General features: G+C 45.3%; 1 protein-coding gene across 20 annotated transcripts in view; it reads left to right on the plus strand.

The window, feature by feature from the left end:
- Eif4g3 (eukaryotic translation initiation factor 4 gamma 3) overlaps positions 1–22,192 on the plus strand; it is a 212,377-nt gene that overhangs the window by 31,403 nt on the left and 158,782 nt on the right. For all 20 annotated transcript variants that reach the window (XM_029540030.1, XM_029540031.1, XM_021199480.2 and 17 more), the window contains one exon: positions 19,223–19,298. Coding sequence is in view for 14 of the 20 variants with exons in the window: in XM_029540013.1 (XP_029395873.1) it covers positions 19,223–19,298 (76 nt within the window). In the remaining 6 variants the exon portion in view is untranslated. The remainder of the gene's footprint in view (positions 1–19,222; positions 19,299–22,192) is intronic.

Raw genomic sequence — 22,192 nt, forward strand, 5'->3', positions numbered from 1 at the left:
TCTCTCTCTCTCTCTCTCTCTCTCTCTCTCTCTCTCTCTCTCACACACACACACACACACACACACACACACACACACACACACACACCCCTCTGGGCTGTCTCTGAGTCTGGCCTTAGCAGGTTTTTCCTGTTAACACAGTGAGTTGTTTCCTCCCCCTGGTTTTTGTTTTCACATTTAGTTTTTGAAATCGTGTGTGTGAGCACGTGTGTGTGAAGGTCAGGACAACTTATTGGCAGCTGTCTCCACTGTGAGGATTCTGGGACTGACGTGAGGTCACCATGCTTGACTTCACTACCGGGCTGTTCAGCTGCCCTGCTTTTTTGTGTGTGTGTCACCCAAGTTTAGATGAAATGTCAGACGTTGGATGGAACAGTAGAAGTGAAGTAAAAACTTGTGTGTAGGCATGGACGCAGTTCTGTTGGGTTACTGGTGTGAGGTGTGAGCCTAGTTTGTCTTGTGTTGTTCTTGTCTTGATGGATCATGGGCTTCTGGGAAGGCCTTGCTCATAGGACGGAGCTCCTTGTTTCTTGTTCCAGTCTTTAAAGTTCCCTCAGTGTAACTCCTTTAGAAAAAGGTTTTAGGGGAGAGAGTGATAGTGTACTCACGTACATTACATAAATAAATAAATTTAAAAAAGTTTTAGTTTTATTTCATTCTTAGAATTCCATGTGTCTCTGTGAGTTTATGCTATAGGTCTAGGTGCCTGCAGGGGGCCATAAAAGGGTGTTGGATTATTACAGGTGGTTGTGAGCTGTCAGATGTGGATGCTGGGAACCAAATCCAGGGCATCTGGAAGAGCAGTAAGTGCTCCTGCCCACTGCGCCATCTCTGTAGTCTCTTATGTAGACACCGTTCACCCGGATCGGTCTCGTGTTACTGCCCCTTGTTAATGGTACTATTGGTGTTTGCTCATGCCTTCTACATAGAAGACTTCTTTCTGCTTGCTTTACCAGTGTGGTTTTGTAGTCTTCCTCACAGGATGAGAGTGACATGTCTTATCCTCAAAATGATAGATTTTTTTTTTTTTTAAAGTTTATTGTTTTTGTGCATTTGTGTGTGTCTGTGTGTAGGCCCTAGTGTCTTTGTGCAGGTATCCAAGGATGCCAGAAGAGGGTTTTGGGTCCCGTGACACTAACTACAAGCACTTGTGAGCCTCCTCTCCTTGGCGCTGGGAGCTGCACTTGTGTCCTGTGGAAGCAGCTCATGCTCTAAGCCGCTGGGCCAGCTCTTTAGTCTGCTGCACTGGCTTTTCAAGGAGAAAAAAGCCTCGTTGCCCTGTTTCTAAGGAGAAGCGCCTAGGTGGGCTTTGTTCCCACTAGTTGGCAGGTGACTTCCTGCACACAGGATTCTCTCCCATCTTTGCCGTGAACACCCCAGAGAACCTGGGAAAGAGCTGGCAAGTGGGGATGGACTGTCTAGGGCATCTGTCTGGGAGACTTGAGCCTGCAGTTTTAAGAATCATTGAATTATGGCTAGGTGTGGTGGCGCACGTCTTTAATCCTAGCGCTTGGGAGACAGAGGCAGATGGTTCTGAGTTTGAGGCCAGCCTGGTCTATTTAGTGAGTTCCAGGACAGCCATATATGGTTAAACTGTGTCATCTCCCTCAACCCCTTCCCCCCCCAAAAAAAACCAAAAAAAAAAAAAACCCAAAAAACAAAAAAAAAAACAAAACCGCAAACCCCAGACAAAAATAACAACAATAACCAAACAAGAGCAACCTGAGGGAGGACTTGGTGAGGCCAGAGGGAGGACTCGGTGAGCCAGGAGGCTTCTTGGCCTGGCTGCCGCTGCTTCCTTGGGCCCTGTTGCTTTGTTTCTTGCAGCTGCAGCTCTGATGGAGAAGAAAGCTTGGGGCAGTTCAGGCTCATGGCCTCTTTACCTTTAGGGTGGATTTTGTCTTCAGCTCTGTGGATCTTAGTCAGAAACAGAAATCTGCTCCTCACCTTTGGTTTATTCAGACTAATCTGTCTCCAGTGGAATTGCAAGGACTGGGTTACGTCCATTCCAAGAAGGATCATGGGAATTCTTGAAGTTAGAAAAAGAAATATATTAGGGAACTAAGTCAGCCGGAAAATAAAGGGTTTAAAAAGTTACCCGAGGCCTGATGACGTGGTTTCTGATGACACGGTGTGTCCTCAGTGAGGTGGTGTTTGGTGGTGTTGGTGTTACAACAGTGTGTGGTCAGGCTGACTGTCCCACCCACTCGCCCTTCTTTCTCCCTCTCCTCAGCACTCCCTGTCAGTCCCCGTAGCTCACTGCAGCAGCCTCCAAGTGTTCAAGTGAGAAGAATTGCTGTTATGCACCAGGCCAGGTGGTTATGTTTCCCGCGTCAGCCATGACGTGCCTGTGAGCATTGTGGAGAAGGAACTGTGTGGCAGTGTATGTGACAGGAGTTGCTGGACACCTAGGATGCCCTTGGACATAAACAGGTTAAGGGAGCCTCCTGAGTGTTCATCTGTCGTCTGCTTACGGGGCTCTGGCTGTTGTGGAGAGCTAGGCTGTAACACGGACAGAAGTGAGCCATTTCCTCCCTGAACTTACACTGTCATGGCACATCCTGTCATCTAGTGTCTACTCTGTGTAGGATGATGCAAGGCCTGAGGATGGAGCATGGCACGGTGACTGCTCTCTGAGGGAGCCTTGTTTGTGGTGCTGGTGTCTGATGGTCTTGTCCTGCAGCAAGAATAGCATTCTTTTTTTTTTTTTCTTTTTTCTTTTTTCTGAGACAGGGTTTCTCTGTATAGTCCTGGCTGTCCTGGAACTCACTCTGTAGACCAGGCTGGCCTCGAATTCAGAAATCCGCCTGCCTCTGCCTCCTGAGTGCTGGGATTAAAGGTGTGTGCCACCCCATCCGGCTAAGAATGCTATTCTGAAACTTCAAATGTGGCTACTTTTATTGTTTACTTCATTAAATTGTTAAGTGTATGGGGGTTTTGCTTGCATGTACGTCTGTGTACTGTGCGTATTCCTGATACCCACAGACACTAGAAAAGGGCTTAAGATCCCTTGGGACTGGAGTTAAAGACATCTGTAAGTTACCATTTGGGCGCTTAGAGTTGAACCCCGGTCATCTGAAAGAGCAATTACTGTTGATAACTGCTGCCATCTTCCCAGATCGGAAAGTCTATTTTTAAGAGGAGAAATTCCCAGTGATGATGAAGATGAAGGCAGTGGAGTGTTGTGCCCTTGAGCTGCTCCACCCAGCTCAGTGCTAGCTATTGTAGCATATGGCGCACTCAACTAGAGCATTTGGCTATTAGTTTTACATTGTATGTGTGTTTGTGTGTGAATGTGAGAGCGTGTGAGCGTGTGTGTGTGTGTGTGCATGTGTGTGTGCGAGAGCGTGTGTGAGTGTATTTGTGCATGTGTTCATACATGTGAACAACTTGTAGGTCCCAGTTCTCTCCTTCCACCCTGTTGGTTCTGGGGTCCAAACTCAGACTGTGAGGACTTGCAGCAAGCACTGAGTCATCTTACCAGCCCATTCGTGTGTCTCTGTGTGCATATACCACATGTATGCAGGCAGGGCCCACAGAAGCCACAAAGGTGTACATGAACCCTGCAGGTGCTTTAGGACAGTTGATAAAAGAGAGGCTACAGGATGAATTTCAAGCAGCAGAAGATCAGTCTCTGAAGGACTGGGCACCGATAGCCTTCCTAGAAGCTCTTTTTATTGTTAAACAATAAAACTTTTACAAAGCCTTAAATTTTAGCAAGCTAATTACTGCATACCAAAACTTCTTACTTGATCTAGGGGTTGTCTTGAAAGACCTGTCTCTTATGTATGCAATTCTCAGCCTTCCTGGTTTGCCAGGCATGTCTCTAGACTGTTAGCAAAGGCTCCGAGAATCCTTCAAAAGGACAACCCCATAAAATGTCAGAGAGCACTCACCAATAAAAAGCTACTTCAGAGCTTAGGTGTCATATCTCCAGTTTCATGCCACACCAAAATTCTGACAAAGTTCTTCTGCCAACCCATTTCCCTCGTCTAGTTTTTTAGGATTTTAAATAAATTTCTTGCCACCTTGTTGAGACCATTGGAGCAGCTAACACTGATAGTGCGGACCCAGCTCTTGAAAGCACTTGCTGAGTTGAAACAGCTGATTGATCTGAAGTCGATTTTTGATCATTTGGTATTAAATAATAACAATGAGAAAACACTTCAGTAAATAAGAAGCCATAATGAAAATATTTCTGGCTGGGACTTAATGTGAAAATGTTAATCTTACTGAAAGTTAAATGCCAAGTATGGTGGCATAACTGTTTAGGCAGAAATGAATGTCGCTTTTTATGCTTCCTGTATGAAATCCTATCCAGAAAAATTGAAAAGCCAACATGTAGATAGATACCAGCAGGTCTTTGACGGGATAATTAGAGGTTTCAGAATTCTGAAGGAACAAAACCTCACTTCTTCCAGGCTTCCCTCAGCCTCCTGAAGGCTCTTGTCTCACCTCTCACCTCAGTCTGCCCCTTCCTGGGCATCAGGCTGAGCAGACAGACAGCGCTTGCTGGTAGGGAGAGTGTGGAGGAGCTGCTGGCACCAAGGCAAACAAGGAGCAGAGAGGAGCAGCAGAGTTTGTGGAGAGACACACACAGCTCTTAGGACCTGGTCAGTGACTCCTCCTCTCAGCAGGCCGCGCCCTCTACAGCTCTGATTGGTCTCAGTGTCACTCAAAATGGATGGATGGAGTAAGCCCGTTTGCCAGCTCAGAGGGAGCCTGCGTGCTGTCATGATCTTGGCGCCCTCCTCAGGCACTGGTGTGCCTCGCCCCTCTCAGGATTGGCGTAGTGAGTGGCTGTCCTTTAAGTTCCTATCATCAGTTGGTGGTTCTGTGGTTCTAGACTAGACTCAGGATGGACCTTGCAGTGCTTGGGCAGCTGTCTTGAGTATGCTGAAGGAAACAGTTTGTTGAAAGCTGTGCCCTACACCTTGGATTTGAAAAAGAAAGATGTCTGTTGGAGGGCGTGTGGCTGTGTTTCCACCCCTTTCACTGACATTTAGACAACCAAAAAGCTATGGACCCAATCAGTTTTCTCTGGAGAGCCTGCTGGCTAGTGTGCTGCTGTCTGTAGGCCTGATACCACTGGTGAGTGTCTTGTCTTTCCCAGGGGTCTGTGTGGCAGACTGTCGCTTCACTGCAACCTGTCAGAAACATCTTTATGCATACAAGCTTGTTTTCACTTTAAACTAAAATGTCCAGCGTCATGTAGTTTGAGTCCTCTGTCCATTTTCACTTTAGCGCCAGCAAACGGGAGTCTGATGCTGGCGCAGATGTTCTGATGGACTTGACTTCTCACCTGCCTCCCCCTTTTGGTTCTTGGATGAGTATATTTTTGAGACTGAATATTCCACAGCACAGGCTAGCCTTAGTCTGCTGAGGCTGACCTTGAACTTTGGATCCCCCTTCCCGCACTTCTGTAAGATTCCAGCCTTAACTACCATGCTCAGTTTGGGGAGTGCTCAGGATCAAAGCCAGGCTTTCATGTCAGGGAAGCAGTCAACTGAGCCTCATCCTAGAGGGGTTCACAGTGTGTCCTTCTTTGTGTAGGATGGGAGAGTGAACCCAGAGTCCCTGCATGTTCAGGAAGTGCTGTCTGCCTGAGCTGTGTCCCCGCCTCCTTTCTTCTTTCCTCTCTTGTCTTTCGCTCATTAAGGGTTTAACTGTAGTTGAGGCCGGGCTGAAGTGTGCTGTTCCCTTGCCTCAGCCTGCTGATGAGCTGGGGTGATAGGCGCCTGCTCTGTGCTGTCACAGTTATCACTGTTAGTTTTGTTTGACTCCTTGACTCTTCAGTGTCATGTCTCAGGGAAACCTTGGAGTCACCGTGACCTAGGGCAGATAAAGACAATGTTCCAGGTTGGGCTGGTGAGATGGCTCTGCAGTTAAGAGCATTGGCTACTCTTCCAGAAGTCCACAGTTCAGTTCCCAGCAACCACATGACAGCTCGTCGTTGCCTGTAGCTCCAGTTCCAGGGCACCCCACACCCTCACACATAACGTACATGGAGGTAGAGCACCAACATACATGAAAGAAAATGTTAACAAAGTTGCAGTTCCTTTGAGCCTAGAGTTGAACAACTATTAAATTCTTAGCCACTTTATCCTTGTCAGAGGCTGGGGAAGATACTGCAGACACGAGTGGGAAAGCCGGGCTGTATGCAAAGAAGAGCAGTCAGCGTGGGAAGCCAGCCGGGTCCTTTACTTAGGGAGTTGTTTACTTGTTTTTGTTTTATTTTATTGGTGTGGGGTCTTTCTATGGAGCCTTAGCTATTCTGAAGCTCACTCTGTAGACCACTCTGGCCTTGAACTCAGATCTCCCTGCCTCTGCCTCTCTCATCTGAGATTAGAGATATGGGCTACTACACATGGACGTTTATTTACTTTGTACATCTTATTTTGCTTCTGGGTCTGTTTGGAGGTCAAAGGACAATTTGTTCTTTCTTCCTATCATTTAGGTTCCAGGGATCGAACTCAGGTGGTCAGCTTTGGCAGCAAGCTGGCTGGCTCCAGAACCCACTTTTGAGCTGAGTGGCTTGTGCTGTATTTGCTTCCCTGTTCCATGTGTGCCTGAGTACCTGGTTTGGGCACGTGTCCCACCTATGTCGTCCTCCCGTGGGCTTGTCCTAAGCTGAGATGAGAGCATTGTGACCTGAGCTTTGCTGCTGCCACAGCACAGTTCCACTCAGTTCACAGCCAATGCAGCCACAGACCAGCCCCCAGCTGATGTGCTAAATGCTCGGGAAGGAAATGTTTCACACATTTAAATTGTGTTACTTGCTGACAAGAAACTGTTCAGTATTGTTGGCCTGGGCTGTACTAATTGAATCACAGCTGAACCTGAATTAGCGCAAACTGGGATAGGAAGAGTCTCGAGTCTGACTAGCAGTGTTGGAGAATCAGGTGTGTGAACGTGGATTGCATGAGACGTTTATTTGGAATGGACCACTTTTACACTTTCCAGTTAACCAGTTCATATGTGCAAAAGGTTGCTCCACTTTCTCTGACCATGCACTTCATACACAGTAAACCAAGCACAACCGTCGCATGCTCTGTCCCTAGTCTGCTTTGCTTTCCCATGCTGTGAGAAGACAGGGTGGATTCAATTCCCTGCTTGGGTAGGAGTTGTAGTTATTCCTTGTAAGGTGTAAGGAGGTTTCCGTAGTCAACATCCGGAGTGGGTGGCGTGTATGCCCTGTGATGGCAGGGTTCGGCTAGAAGCTCCTGGACAGTTGTGTATCACCTTGTTTCTGCAACACAGGAGTTTATTCTGGAGGGAGTAGGGAGTGACAGGATAGTGGCCCCCGGCCTGACTGGGGAGTAGAGCTTGGGTGGTGTAAGCCTGTGCTGAGTCTTACCGGCCATGTGATCAAGGGAGAGCTGTGTAGTTGCTAAGCTGTTTTGTGGGTTTGTTAACAGTACCTGCTGTGTATGTTCTTTAGGGCCTTGGGGGCAAACTTGTGAATATCGCTTGGAGCGAGCACTCTCTCCTGCTCCTTGGCCAGCATTGGTGTTCATGAGTGGAGCAGACTGAGGTGAGCACTGAGCCACTCACTAACTTAGTTAATTACTTACTTATTAGCAGTGCACATTCTTACTTGGCTTCAAATTTTAGGATTGAGCCCCCTCTCCCTTTGTGCTGCTCGATGCTCAGCTGAGGTATTGAATTAGGACCTATCTGTTGAGCATGGTTGAAGCAGATTGGGTGAAACATTGACAGTCAATCCAAGGAGATTAATATTAATATTACAGTTTGAATTACAGTGCAGACCTTCTCTATTAAAGATGTTATTTTTAGGGCTGGAGAGATAACTCAGTAGTTAAGCGCACTGACTGCTCTTTGAGAAGTCCTGAGTTCAATTTCTGACAACCACATGGTAGCTCATAATCATCTGTAATGGGATCTGACGCCCTCTTCTGGCACACAGGTGTACATGCAGATAGAGCACTCATATACATAAAATAAATAATGTTATTTATAAACATGTTATTTTTATTTGTTATATTTATGTGTGTGGTACCATTGGAGGGCAGACAAGGGCATTGGATCCTGTGGGTCTTTAGTTACAGACCATTGTGAGCTCTGTGGTGTGGGTGCTGGGAACCAAGTGCTCTTAATCGGTGAACCACGGCTCCAGCCTCTAGCCCTGCTTTCCCCATAGTCGTGGTTATGGGGCACAGTTGAGTTGTACAGAGAGGGAGTGGGGGAAGTTGCGCTTGTCAGGTGTGGCTCACTGGGCTGGACAGGTATGAACATTGAGTGTCAGGGAGGTAACACTTGAGGGCCAAGTGCAAGATGCGGCCCATCTTGTGTTGGGGACACTCGGGGCAGCTTTAGCAGACTGGCATGCTCTTGTTTAGAGCTGTCTGGGTTGTATAGGTTTGTGACTCCAAATTGTACAGTTTGAGGCAACTGCACTCAAACTAAAAGAATTTCATAGCTGAGCAGTGAGGGAAGCTGCCATTCTCATTGGAGTCTGCACTGAGGCTGGGCCATGGCAGTGCCAACTTAACAGGGCAGTGAAGGAAGCAGTGTGTGCATACATGTTCGTGTGTGTGTGTGTGTGCGCGTGCGCACACACACACACACATGCACGCGCACTCCCCACTAGAATCCACTGTCAAGCAGCCTGTGGGACCCCTCTGCTGGCTGGGGGTTGAGGCATTAGTTCTTTCCAAGGCTCAGTGGGAAGGGAGGTAGGCTCTTTCCTTTCTTTTCCTACTCAACTTTAGGTTCTACCAATACTATGTTTGCAGATTTCCAAAAAATTCAACTAACATGTGCACCTGTAAGTTGAGGGAGTGGAATATGTATTTATATTAAATATCTTTAAATCATACTAAAAATCTCTGCAAAGTGGCTGCTTATGTGTGTAAAGTATTTGTGTAGGAGCTGTGCTTCCTATGAATCTGTGATCCCAGCACCTGGGCGACTGAAGCAGAAGGATCATAAGTCTGAGGTAAACCCAGTTTGTTATGGGATCCTGCTTCAAAACAAAGCCAAAATAAAGTAATTTAAACACACTCTGAGAACTCCTGCTTTGAATTGCTAATAGTGTGATTATAAATGATCCCATTTGTTGACTGGCTTGCTTAAGACTATCATGTTAAACTAGCCATGGTAAATACTCCTGTAATCCTAGCACTTGGGAGCAGGTAGAAGCAGGAACTTCAGGAGTTCAAGAAAATCTTGATTTATAATAAGTTACAGGCAGCTTGGGCTGACTGAGACTCTGTCTCAAAGTCCACGTGTCTGTCTTGTTTAGGATGTGCAGGCTTGGCAGAAGATTTGGGTTGCAGTTCAGGTCTAACTTTAAAATGCACAATTTTGCCCTTATATTGCAGTATACCTTGGGTTACATGAATTGGTGAGATTTACATACAATACTATATAGTCTTGAATGTCCCATTGGTCAGTTAGATTGTGCATTTTTATTTTTATTTTATTTTATTACTATTTTTTGTTTGTTGTTTTTGTTTATTTGAGATAGTTTTTCTCTGTAGCCCCTGGCTGTCTGGAATTCACTCTGTAGACCAGGCTGGCCTCGAACTCAGAAAAATCCACCTGCCTCTGCTTCCCAAGTGCTGGGATTAAAGGCGTGAGCCACCACTGCCTGGCTAGATTGTGCATTTTTAAAACTTTTTTGTTTTTGTTTTTGTTTTAAGTGAACATGGAGGTACATGCCTGTACCCATCTTCTCAGGAGGCCAAGGCCAGGTGGATTGCTTGAGCCTAGGCGTTAGAGTGAGCGTCCCCCACTTCCCAAAACAAACAGATTTGCATCCTGAGTTTTGATCTTTTGGGGCATACATATTATGGAGATGATGTGGCCACCTTAGTGTTTAGATGCTGACTTTTAAAGGTGGGATTTGCTGTGCAAACTGGATGTTAGAGATTAATAGATTATATAACTTGTCCAAGGGACAGTGTCATTTATCCAGTGTATATTGTATTTGGTGCCATTGTGTAGAAATCAATAGCTGGTGTGATGAACCAGTTAACACTCAGATACATTTTGCCTTTTTTTTTTAACCTTTAAAATATTTAAAAAATTTTAGCTAGGGTCTCATATAGCCTTCACTAATCTGGAACTTGCTGTGTGGACCAGGCTGGCCTCAAACTCTTAGAGATCCTCCTGCCTCTGCCTCTGCCTCTGGCATAAGTCATTCCCACCCACTCCATCTTAGAACCTTTATCCAGCTGTCCTTGTCTTGTTTTTATAATTGCCAGTGACCCGTGGCTTAGACACTTCTCCCTTCTAAGCCTCTAGTCATTGGGTATTTTGGGTCATTTTAGAACATCACTAATTTTAGAAGCATCCTTTAGAGTTGTGATCACTAATTTTAGAAGCAGCCTTTAAAGGTTGCTAGGATGTGTATGTGTAGACATTCTCTGCAAGATACATGAGCAGCTAAGGAGTGGTGACTGGGGATTCAGACGGGGCAAGTGCTCCCTGTCTCACACCCTTCCCAGAGCTTGCTTACAGTGCCCTAGGTATGATGGGAGTTGTTTCTTCACTAGTGACAGTGACACTTGGAAGAACCCTGTGGAGCACAGCATGTCTGTGAGCTCTAGACAGTGGGTGTGCCTTTACTTTTCTTTGCCTTGTTTATAAAATGCTTTTTATTTTGAGGCAGGGTTATGTTACATAGTCCTGCTTGGCCTAGGACTTACTATGGAGGTGAATACATTTTTGGGTCATGAAGCCATAAAGATGAGCTTGCAACCTCTCCATGGGCTTGGCTTTCTACTGTGGCCATCACAGGAGTTAGCTGTGTGGCGGTGAGGAGGTCACTTCATCTCTCTGCCTTTTTACCCCTTTCCCGTGTTAGCCATGGCTTTACTCTGCATATTTATTTCAGGTTCTCTTCCACATTACTGTTGTAATTTCATATCCAGTTTATACCAGAAGATGAAGTCCACTCTTCCTTAACTCTGACATAAAACTTTCTAATTACCATGGATCTAGTAACCTTTAGTAAGTTTTTTTTTTTTTTTTAAAGATTTATTTATTATATGTAAGTGCACTGTAGCTGTCTTCAGACACTCCAGAAGAGGGCGCTGGATCTATTTATGGATGGTTATGAGCCACCGTATGGTTGCTGGGAATTGAACTCAGGACCTTTGGAAGAGCAGTCAGTGCTCTTAACCGCTGAGCCATCTCTCCAGCCCCCCTTTAGTAAATTTTAATTAACCTGGTCTTGCATCCTGATTTGTCTCCTAGGTGAGCTGTCTTGTGACTGCCTTAAGTTGCCCATATGCATTTATAAAGTCTTAACTGTGAGGGAGCCTGAAAATTTCCATCCATGAAGACGGATGTGAGGTACACCACCATTTCTGGCCTTAACCTAACAGTAGAGAATGAGTCTTTGCTTACGGCCCCAAAGGAATTATGCTGTCTCCATGCTTGCTATCTGTGGCTGCTTGAAGGGTTCTCTCCTACTTCATTAATGTGGTGGAAGCTTTAGATCCTGTAGGATTAGAACACTTGGGGTCCACACCAAGGCTTGCTTATTGTCTTAAAAGCTATAAGGTTAGTGAGTGTTGGTGCTGTACTATGCAGCTGCAGTCTTGAATTTTTTTCGGAGAGGTTTCTTTGGGGATGTGACCTTCTGAAACACCTGGCGCAGATGTTAAGCCTTCTGCTGTCCCATCAAGCAAAATTGATGGGATTATGGGTCCCAAGTCGCTCACAGAGATAGATGACAGTGCACTCTGTCTCTTCTGAATGGACCGATGAGTGGGAAACAAAACTGCAGCTCCTGGAGCTCCAGACAGGCTGTGGGAGTCTTTCTCGCTGGCCCCTGGTGGTAGGCGTGCTCAGTAGCTGCCTGCTTGCACAGCTCTTTAGTGTCCATGGACCCTTCAGCATAGTTGTCTCGAGGAGATGTCCCCACAGAAGCTGACCCATCTTCCTCTTCATTTGCCCTTTTTTTTGTTTTTCTTAAACTATATATTGTGACATTGAAAGGACTTGTGTTCACCAGAAAGACAAAGAGGGCTTTCATGGTGGGGCTCTGCAGAGCTGCTCTGTGGGCCTTTGTTGGGCTTGCGTCGGCCCACTGCATACCACCCCCACTCGTTGGTTGCGCTTCGCATCTGTAACAGAGAAGTTTACCTCTTTGTTTAATGGTACACAATTTCAAAAGTAAAATCAAATTTCTTGAAATAAATGTAAAGTGAAGTCTTTCCTGTTTTTTAATTGAGTAAGGAACCCTTAGCATGGAGGTGCCACACTGTGAGCCTTGGTCTTGTTAAAATCATTTTCTATTATTTAAAATTCAAATATTTTGTTTTTGCGTGGCTGCAGCTCCGTTAACGTCATTGCTATGCTTAGTATTTATTCATGAAATAGAAGAACCAGTCAGCAGTGTCAGGTGTTATTTCAGTTCATTTTTAATAAAAGATTTGTGTTTTTATGTGCTTGCACAAACACATGCATGTGTACACACACACACACACACACCCCTAGGCATTTGAGTGCAGGTGTAGTGGAGGCCAGAGGCTTTGGATTGCCCTGAAGGTGGAGGTAAGGTTAATTACAGGTGGTCATAAGCTGTCCAGAATGGTCGCTTAGGTCCCCAGAACTGAACTTAGGTCCCCTGGTCCTGATAATTCATGTTTTTATGTTATACTGGAGAATCTGAGGTGGCAAACTTACTGTTTTTTTTTGTTGTTGTTGTTGTTTTTGTTTTTTAATTATTTTTGAGACAGGGTCTTGCTAGGTAGTTCAAATTGGCCTGGACTCAGGATCTGCCTCATCCCTGAGTGCTGAGATGGTAGCTGGATACCACCAGGCCCAGTTTAAAGCTTTCCTGTAAGTCTGCAAATGGGCAGGGGTGGAGAATGCAGATGAAATAGGTGTGGTGATTCAGACCTGTAATTGTAGCCTGGGGTGGCTTGAAGCAGAAGGGCGGATAGTCCAGGCTGTGTGGTGAACCTGACCACAGTGTAGGCCATGTAACAGGGCTCTGTCTTAAAAAATTGAAACTAAACCAAATCAAAACATCTAAAAAAACCAAACAAAATAGACTCTGAACTCTGGTGACTTGATTGGCACTTATCTCAGGATGGGAGTATAATAGAAAATTTAGGTGGAAATTTACGTCCGTGTTACACAAACCAGTGTGTAAATGTGTGCCTAAGCCCAAGGTAAAATGTGTTATGTTGCCGTTGCCGTTGGTTGAAGTATTGAGCCTCATTTTGACCTTTGCTGGACAGAAGCCGACTTCCTGGATTTCTTAGGTGGGTGAGTGTCTGCTTCTGTGCTTTCTCTGTGCCGGTTACAGGGTTCAGTGCTGTCAACAGTGCATGGAATGCTCTGCACTAGGCACTACCGTTTTCTGTATTTTCCATGGAGATCCACAGACATTAGCGGCCACTCTCCTGGTGGCCGTCACTGGCAGCAAGCAGAATAACTGAGGAGCTGAACCACATGCACTGTGTGTGGGAAGAAGCCTGCTTCCTGAGGCCAGGGTAGTAATTGATCTGTCCCATTTACTGTCTAGGGCTGCCTATACTCTCAAACTCAAGGATTTGGGGTGTTTGAAGGAGCAGAACTATTGGTTCTATACAGTTGCTGATAATGGCCAACAGAAACACTTGGGAGCAGTGAGTGAGGCCTGTGCTTAGCTACTTCAGTGTGCCTACCACATTGCTAGAGAGAAGGACGAAGCTGGCTGATCAGAAGAGCGAGGAGCCTTTGCTTGTTTTGCTGGTGATTTGAGCTGTTGTGAGTAGGGCGTGCTTTGGGAAGGCCCCAGGGTCAGGTGAGGGAGGCATGGTGTGGTTGGTTGTGGGCCACAGGCTGCCATAGAGTGGCTACCCCAGGCACACAGCAGAAAGAGCCACTCACTGTTGGCTCTTTACTAAACAGCAGGCCAGAGGCCATATCAATTAGTTAGTTACTCATTAATGAGTAATCATACTTCATTTCTCAAATGCACAGTGGCTCTCTGTCAGCGTGGATGAAAATCCTTTTGGATTTTGTTTGATGACGTCATTGGGTGACCATTTTGAGTTAGTGCGGCATGGCACTCATGGTACAGTGTGCCTCTGGCCGACTTGCTAGGTTTTCCTGGATGTGGAGGTGCTTGACTGTGGATGCCAGGCTGCTGGGGCTCTGGCCTGAGCCCAGGGAGAGCCTATGGGTTTCCTAGGCAGCCTGCCTGTGCTGTGCAGAGCCTGGGTCAGAACGCTTTCAGTAGCTGCAGGAAGGGTTTCTCTTTTCATGTTGTACACGTGTGTGTGTGTGTGTGTGTGTGTGTGTGTGTGTGTGTGTGCGTGCGCGCGTGCGTGCGTGCGCGCGCGCGTGCGCATTTGTTCTCAAGTAGCAGCAACAAGAAGAAATTGAAGTTTTTGCTTAGCTTTCGTGTGTACATGTGTGCCTCTCGTGTGTATATGTGTGCCTCCTGTGTATACATGTGTGCCTCTCGTGTGTACATGTGTGCCATATGTCGCTGTGAGAGTGAGTGACTGACTGAGGTCAGCTGTCTTCTGTCATGTCACCTTCAGTTTTGAGGCAGTCTCTCACCTGACAGCAGTGAACCCAGGAGCCTCCTGTGCCTGCCCCCTCCATTGCTGGTATTCCCGCCCCTCCCCCAGGACCTCCCCCCCTCCCCACTTGGCTGCTTTGCAGGGTGCTGAGGTGTAGGGTTTGGAGCTTCATGCTTGTGTGGCATTTCTTCAGGCACCTCTACCCCGCTTGTTTATTCATTTATTTTATTTTTTTTTTTTTTGAGACAGGGTCTCTATAGAGTCCTGGCTGTTCTGGAAATCATTTTGCCTCCCCTTGAGTACTGGGGTTAAAGATGTGTGCCACCATGCCCTGCTTGGCTGCTGGGGTTAGAGATGTGTGCTACCATGCCCCACTTGCCCTTTGTTTTTTGAATGATGGTTTTACCGTGTTCCTAAGTGCTCACACTTAATGTCTTTGATGAAGTAGCAAAAGCTATTAATTATATTAAACCCTGACTCTGAATATACACAGCCTTTTTAATACTCTGTGGGAAGCTGGGTGTTCCATATAAGGCACTGTCTAATACTGTCTTACCTCGGAACACATACATCTGGCAATTGTGCTACACACCTGTAATTCTCCAGTACTGGAGAGACGGAGGCAGCAAGAAGAGTCTGTGTCCAGCCTGGGCAACACGAGTCTATTTTAGCGAACCAAATAACTCCGAATCAAACCAAATCATTTTCCCACTCCTCCAAAGACATGCTGTTGGCCGTGTACCTTTCTCTCCAGATTACAAGTTAGTGGACTTAACTAAAGTATTAACTAGTGTAGTTGAGGTTTGCAACTCAAGTTGCCTTAGTCATACTGATTTACAATAAAACATTCATCATAGCAATTCAAGAAATCACCAGTATGGGCTGGAGAGAGGGCGCTGCTGTACACACTGTGGCTGCAGAAAACCTGGGTGTGGTGCCCAGCACCCCATCTGCCAGCTCACAGTTGCCTGCTCCTCTCTTGGCCTCCTAGGGCTCCTGCACATACCTGGCGAACACTTACAAGTGCAAAGAAACCTTATTTAAAATCTTTAAAAAATTAAAAAGAAAATACTTTTAGTTTAAAGGGGCATAAACAGCCTGTGTCTTAGGCTAAGTCCAGTCAGCTCTAAAATCACTTCACATGCTTCATTCCAGAGCTCACCTCTGGGCGGATAGACACCCAGGAGCACCGACACCAACTAGGGTTGTTAAGTAAAGAGGTGGGCTAAGCTTCAAGTTAGTGAAGTATCTGCTTAGCGTTTTTGAGGATTGCAGCTTAAGTTCATTTTCCTTTCTTTTTAAAGTTGTATATGCACACACATGCTCATGAGTGCAGGGGCTCACAGAGGCCAGAAAAGGCTGTCGGGTCCTCTGGAGCTCAAGTCAGAAGTGATTTTGCGCTGCCTGATGTAAGTGCTGGGAACTGAACTCAGTCCTGAGCCGCATCTCCAGCCCTCTCTCTTGCTTATCTTTTTAGGCAAGATCTCTGACCAATCCAGGCTACTCTCCTGCCTTCTCTTCCTGAGCTAGGATTGCAGCCACCACACCCAGTGCCTTTTTTTTTTTTTGTTCATTTGTTTGTTTTTTCTTCCTTTCCTTTCCTTTCCTTTCCTTTCCTTTCCTTTCCTTTCCTTTCCTTTCCTTTCCTTTCCTTTCCTTTCCTTTCCTTTCCTTTCCTTTCCTTTCCTTTCCTTTCCTTTCCTTTCCTTTCCCTTCCCCTCCCTTCTCCTTTCCTTTCCTTGGTTGGATTTGGAACCAGGCTTGGGCTGCATCGATTGATTTTTATTTTCCTGGGCTTTGTTTGTTTTTAAATAGAACCGTACTTTTGTTTTAAACACTCAACGGCATTTTTTTTGTTGTTGTTAATTTGTAGAATATAAAAATGAAATCAGCATTTTTATTTGTAGAAACTGGAGGAATATTTGTTCCTGTAACATGGGCAAATGATGTCTCTAGCAATCCTGTAATTATAGTCATCTGATTAACCAGCAGAGGAACCGAAAGCAGAAGTCCTGAGTGGCTCAGCATCTCGGGCAGAACACTAGTGACTCCCTGGAGAACTCTTCTCCCATCATGAGAATTAGTTCTTCCTGGAAACACAATGGCAGTTGGCAGTACAGCAGTCGTGTGGCTCACTCTCCCTCTGCTGCAAGAGCCGTAGTAGAACTCAGCACAAAGGGTTTCATTTCAGTGGAAGTGGCCCTTCATTCTGAGAGAGCTGACAGCTCAGGGAGGAGTAGTCCTGGAGCAGCTCGCTAGGCCTCTGCTTTCTACAGTGCGTGCTTAGTATAGTGTGTGTGGTATGTATGTATACAGTGCTGGGTGGGGTGTGTGTATGCGTGCATTGTATGTGTAGTGTGTACGTATACAGTGCTGTATATGGTATATGTGTGCTCTGTAGTGTATGAATAGTGTGATGTGTGTGTGTATGGTGTGTGTATAGTGTGGTATGAATGTATAGTGTGGTGTGGTAGATTGTGTATAAAATGTGTGTATGTATAATGTGTGCTCTGTGTGGTATATGTATATAGTATATTTATGTGTATGTATATATATGTATATATATATGTGTGTGTGTATACGCAGTATGTATGTGTGCTATACTGTGTGTAAAATGGCTTGTGTGGAGTATGTGTATGTATAGTGTGTGCACATCCAGTGGGTGTGGGCTGCGCGTGTGGATTGAGTGGTGTGCATGTTGGGAGTGGTTTGGCTGAAGCGGTTCCTTTATTTGATGTTTTCAGCTCCTCTGCAGCACGGCCTTTACAGCTTTGCGTGGGGATGTGGACAGTGGATTTAGCTGTTGTGTGAGGTTGCTAGTTTAAGAACTATCTAGAGACTGCTATAGTCTCTTTAGACATTTTAATGATTAAAACACAGGGTGTGTTTGTTTTGTTTCCAGTCTTCTGAGCTGGCTGCCTGGATATAAAGAATCTGCTAATGAGTCAGCCTTTGGCAACTCAGAGTCATTCTTAAAAAAATCAAGCACAAAACACAACACAACAGAAAACTACTTTTTTTCCTTTCATTCTATTTATTATTCATAAAATTTATTCATTTCATATGTATGAGTATTTTGCTTGTATTTATGTATGTATGTATATGTTTGTATGAGTGTGTGTATGTAAACCATGTGCATTTCTCTTGCCTGCGAAGGTCAGAAGAAGGAATTAGCCCCTCTAGAGCTGCAGTTAGAGCGCGTTTGAGCTACCGTGTGGCGCTGGTAACTGAGCGCAGACAGTGCGTGTCCGTTCCTCAGCTGTTTCTCTAGCTCTTTGCTTTTTGAATGAGTCTCACTCTGTAACCCTGACTGGTCTAACTAAACTCATTCTGTGACCAGTCTTGCCTCTGTCTCCTCAGTGCTGAGCATCCAGCTGTAAGCCACCACACCTGTCCATAGCTCATGACTTGTCTCCTACTCTCTCAGTGAATCAAAGAAACCTTATACGAGAAGTATTAAGTATTTTGTTGAGGGAATTTTTTTTCATTTGAGTTTATAATACATTACTTAAAAAGGAATTAACTGGCTGGAATTAGGTTACAGGATTGTTGGCTTAGTGTGTGTGTGTGTGTGTGTGTGTGTGTGTGTGTGTAAGTAAAATAAAAGGGCTGGAGAGATGGCTCAGCGGTTAAGAGCACCGACTGCTCTTCCAGAGGTCTTGAGTTCAAATCCCAGCAACCACATGGTGGCTCACAACCATCCATAATGGGATATGATGTCCTCTTCTGGTGTGTCTTAAGAGAGTAAGAGAGCAATGGTGGTGTACTCATATATATATAAAATAAATAAATCTTTTTAATAAAAAAAAGATGGTAAAATAATGCGTATCATTTATATCTATTGTAGAAGGTACATAACCTGTCCATGTAACAGTGTCACGCAGAGACAATGCTGTGGCCTTTGTCACTCTCCCAGATGCCAGACTAGAGAAGCAGTGCTCTTCCAGATAGCCACACCAGCTGGGGTGGCTCTTACCTCCCTGCTGGAAGTTGAATAAAATGATAGTCGTCTTTCTTTTAATGCAATGTCTTCTTTGTTTTCTGAAATATTTTAAGTGACTGCTGGAGCACCTGATTTTTCAAATGGAAAGCGGGCAGGTTGTTGGAGAGTAATTAGCTCAATTAAAAGATTCATAGAGTCTGGCGGTGGTGGTGCACCCCTTTAATCCCAGCACTCGGGAGGCAGAGGCAGGCGGATTTCTGAGTTCGAGACCAGTCTGGTCTACAGAGTGAGTTCCAGGACTGCGCAGAGAAACCCTGTCTCAAAAAAAACAAAAACAACAACAAAAAAAATAGATTTATAGGAATAACAACAACAACAAATACAGAGAACAAGGGAACAGTTGTGTTTGCCCTTTGTGTGGTTAGAACAGAGGGGAACACAATCAGCAGTTTCTCCGGCTTAGCCTCAAACCAAGGTATCCTCTCCGCTGCCGGCCGACTTTGCTGTCTTCTTCGCAGTGTCCCTTGCCCCTCTGTGACGCAGTTGAATCTCAAGACAGGTTTGAGAGCGCTGGCCCTTGTTTTCATGTCCAGTGGGTGGAAGCCGGTGTGGAGAAATGGAACTAATCACACCAGGAGATTTGACAGAGTTGAGTTTCCAGTTTCTTGGGAGGAGTAAGTGTCCAGGGCCAAAGGTTGGGTACAAAGCGTGGGTCCTTGGCAGGACACTCTGCCACTGCTGAGCAGTTCTGCTTGAGTTCTCTTCTCCTTAACTCACCTCCCAGAATTCCTCGAGGACCCGTGCAACAGCCTCTGGAGGATCGACTCTTCCCGCCCACGGTCTCTGCAGTCTATAGCACGGTGAGCATCCCCAGTGTCTGCCAGGCTGTCTACTTGAATGCAGTGCCTGGGGTTCCTGGCAGTATCGGATTGACATGGGCGTAGTTGGAAGATTCAACAAAATTCCAGTGAAATCAGGTGCATGTTATGTGTGACCAGGTAACCTTTACTCACCGAGATCTAAAGAGGAGACCTGAGATGAACATTGTGTTGTGGTCCACTGTACTTTTGTACCCGCCCTTCCCCCTTCCCCCTTTCCTACATGTGTATTAAACCCTGGGGACATAGTGCATGTGTGTACTAGGTGTTCAGGCACACCACCATGAGGACAGGCCTCCACTGCCTTGGAAACTTTTGTGTTTTTGTTTTTGTTTTTTGTTTTTTGTTTTTAATTTAAATACATTGATCTTAAATTACCTCTTTTTTTTTTTTTTTTTTTTTTGGTATTTTGAGAGAAGGCTTCTCTGTGTAGCCTTGGCTGTCCTGAAACTCTCTGTAGACTATAGACCAGGTTGGCCTTGACTTTATTGATCTATGGTCCATTTGCTTCTGTCTCTCATGTGCCACTACTATTTTGTAATGTGTGTGCATTTTGCCTGCATGTATAACTATATACCTTATGTGTGCAGTTCCCTTGGATGCCAGAAGAGGGCACCAGATCCTCCTGGGCTAGAGTTACAGATGGTTTACACTGTGGTGTGGGTGCTGGGAATCCAACCTGGATTCTCTGGAGAGCACTCGGGGGTGCTCTTAACCACTGATCCTCCTCTCCAACCCCCAGATTTTAAATTTTTATTGAATATTCCTTTTTAAAAAAAAGCATGAGTATATCCAGGCACAGTGGAACACACCTATAATCTGAGCCCTTAGGAGGCAGAGGTCAGCCTTGTTTACAGAGTGAGTTCCAGGTCACCCAGGGTTACACAGAGAAACTCCATCTCAAAAAGAAAAAAAAAGAAAAAAAAAAGAAAGAAAGAAAATTTTCAGTTTCCCCTTCTTAAATGAGTGTTTTTTTCCCCTTCTCTCCCTGGTTACATATAAAATATGCATCAGTATTGGGAAGTGAGTATAAGAGATTGATTTCAATTGTGTTGACTGGAATTTATAAGAGAAGGTTCACTTTTCAGTCAGAAGATGCGTTTGCTAAAGTGATAAGTTCTCCCGTGACCCATGAGAACGTAAGAGATTTAGTAATAATCCCATTCTCCCTGCCGTCTATCCCTGCACTGTAACAAAACTTAGAGTCTAGAAAGGGAAAGGAGCCCGTAAATGACCAACTAAAAGGACGAAGATTCCCAACAGGCTGGGTTCCGAGTCAGTGTGGCTCTTAGCCAGTGTTAGAGAGTGAGCCCAGGGTCTGAGAAGTGCTCGGTCGTGCGTGCCCCTGAGAAGAGTTTGGGCATTTTGTCTTTAAACAGAAGAAAGGCTTCACATAGTTTAGGTGTTTGTATTAAGTGCTTTGGTAGAATACAGTAAGGTAAATGGGTAGAGATTATTTTTGAAAAGGCATTTTAGGGTCTAGAAAGCCTGGAATGGCCGTGCACTCTGTAATGCCAGCATGCGGGGGCCAAGGCGGGAAGACTCTAGTCTCAGGCTAGTTTGAGGTACTTGGTGGACCCTTGCCTAGTGTGTGCACAGGTTTGCATAGAGAGATGTTGGACTTCTGTTGTGAGATTACATGGAATTATGGGGGGTAGGACATGAGACTACACAGGCAATTATGGGATGTGGGACATGAGATCACACAGGGAAATATGCGGCACATAAAGGTCTTAGAGCTTCATCCTGGTCTAATGGAATACAAAGGGAGGGTAAAGAGAAGCAGAACTGTTTGCCGTTTAAATTGATGCTGTAGCTAAAGCATGGGAATGGAGGATGGTGGCGAGCGAGACACAGGAGGGTCTGGAAACACATTGGTCAGTTGGTGTCTTAGCCAGGTTTCCATTGCTCTGAAGAGATACCGTGACCAAACTTTTCGAGACAAGGTTTCTTTGAATAGCTTTGGGTATCCTGACACTAACTCTGTAGACCAGGCTGCCCTCAAAACTGAGATTCCCCCTGCCTCTGCCTCCCTAGTACTTGAAGTAAAGGCGTGCACCACCACATCTGACCTTGACTGAAGCAACTCTTACAAAGGCAAACATAGTTGGGGCTGGCTTACAGTTCAGAGGTTTAGTGCATTGTCATGGCAGTGTGCAGGCAGGATTGCAGGCATGATGCTAGAGGCGAGTTCTACACCTGGATCTGTGGGAAGCCAGAGGAGACTGGATTTCTTACTGGGCAGAGTTTGAGCGGACATGTGATCTCCAAGCCCCGCCTCCACAGTGACATACTTCCTCTAACAAAGCCACACTTCCTCCAGTAAGGTCATATCTCCTAATAGTGCCATTCCCTGTGGGCTAAACATTCAAACACATGAGTTTATGGGGACCAAACCTAATCAGAACACCACAATTTTACAGACACAAGATGATTGTGTTGTACTTTGACAGGGGAATAATAAATGTTTATCGTATCCTATAATAAAGTCAGTAGGGTATGAGGATGTCTTTACTGTGCTGTGTAAGGGGAAGTGTGTAATTTCTTTGGAGTCTGACTTGAGGAAGCTAGTCCTATTGGTCCTGTTCATTGGGGGATAATTCTGAGAAAGATAGGCACAAGTCAGCTTCCTATAAGCAAGCATTACTTTGGTATTAAAGCATTAGGTGATTTTCATTTTTTGCTGTTATAAAATAGTTGAATTTTATAATTTCTGTGTTTTGGATGATTTTTTAGAATGTATTTCTGAAAATGAAATTAATAAATCAAAGAACAAGTGTGTTGCCCATATGTGCCTGTAATCCCAACATTAGATTGTGTGTGTGTGTGTGTGTGTGTGTGTGTGTGTGTGTCTGTCTATCTGTCTGGGATTCATG

The sequence above is a fragment of the Mus pahari genome, chromosome 6, assembly GCF_900095145.1.
Source record: "Mus pahari chromosome 6, PAHARI_EIJ_v1.1, whole genome shotgun sequence".
Lineage (NCBI taxonomy): Eukaryota > Metazoa > Chordata > Mammalia > Rodentia > Muridae > Mus > Mus pahari.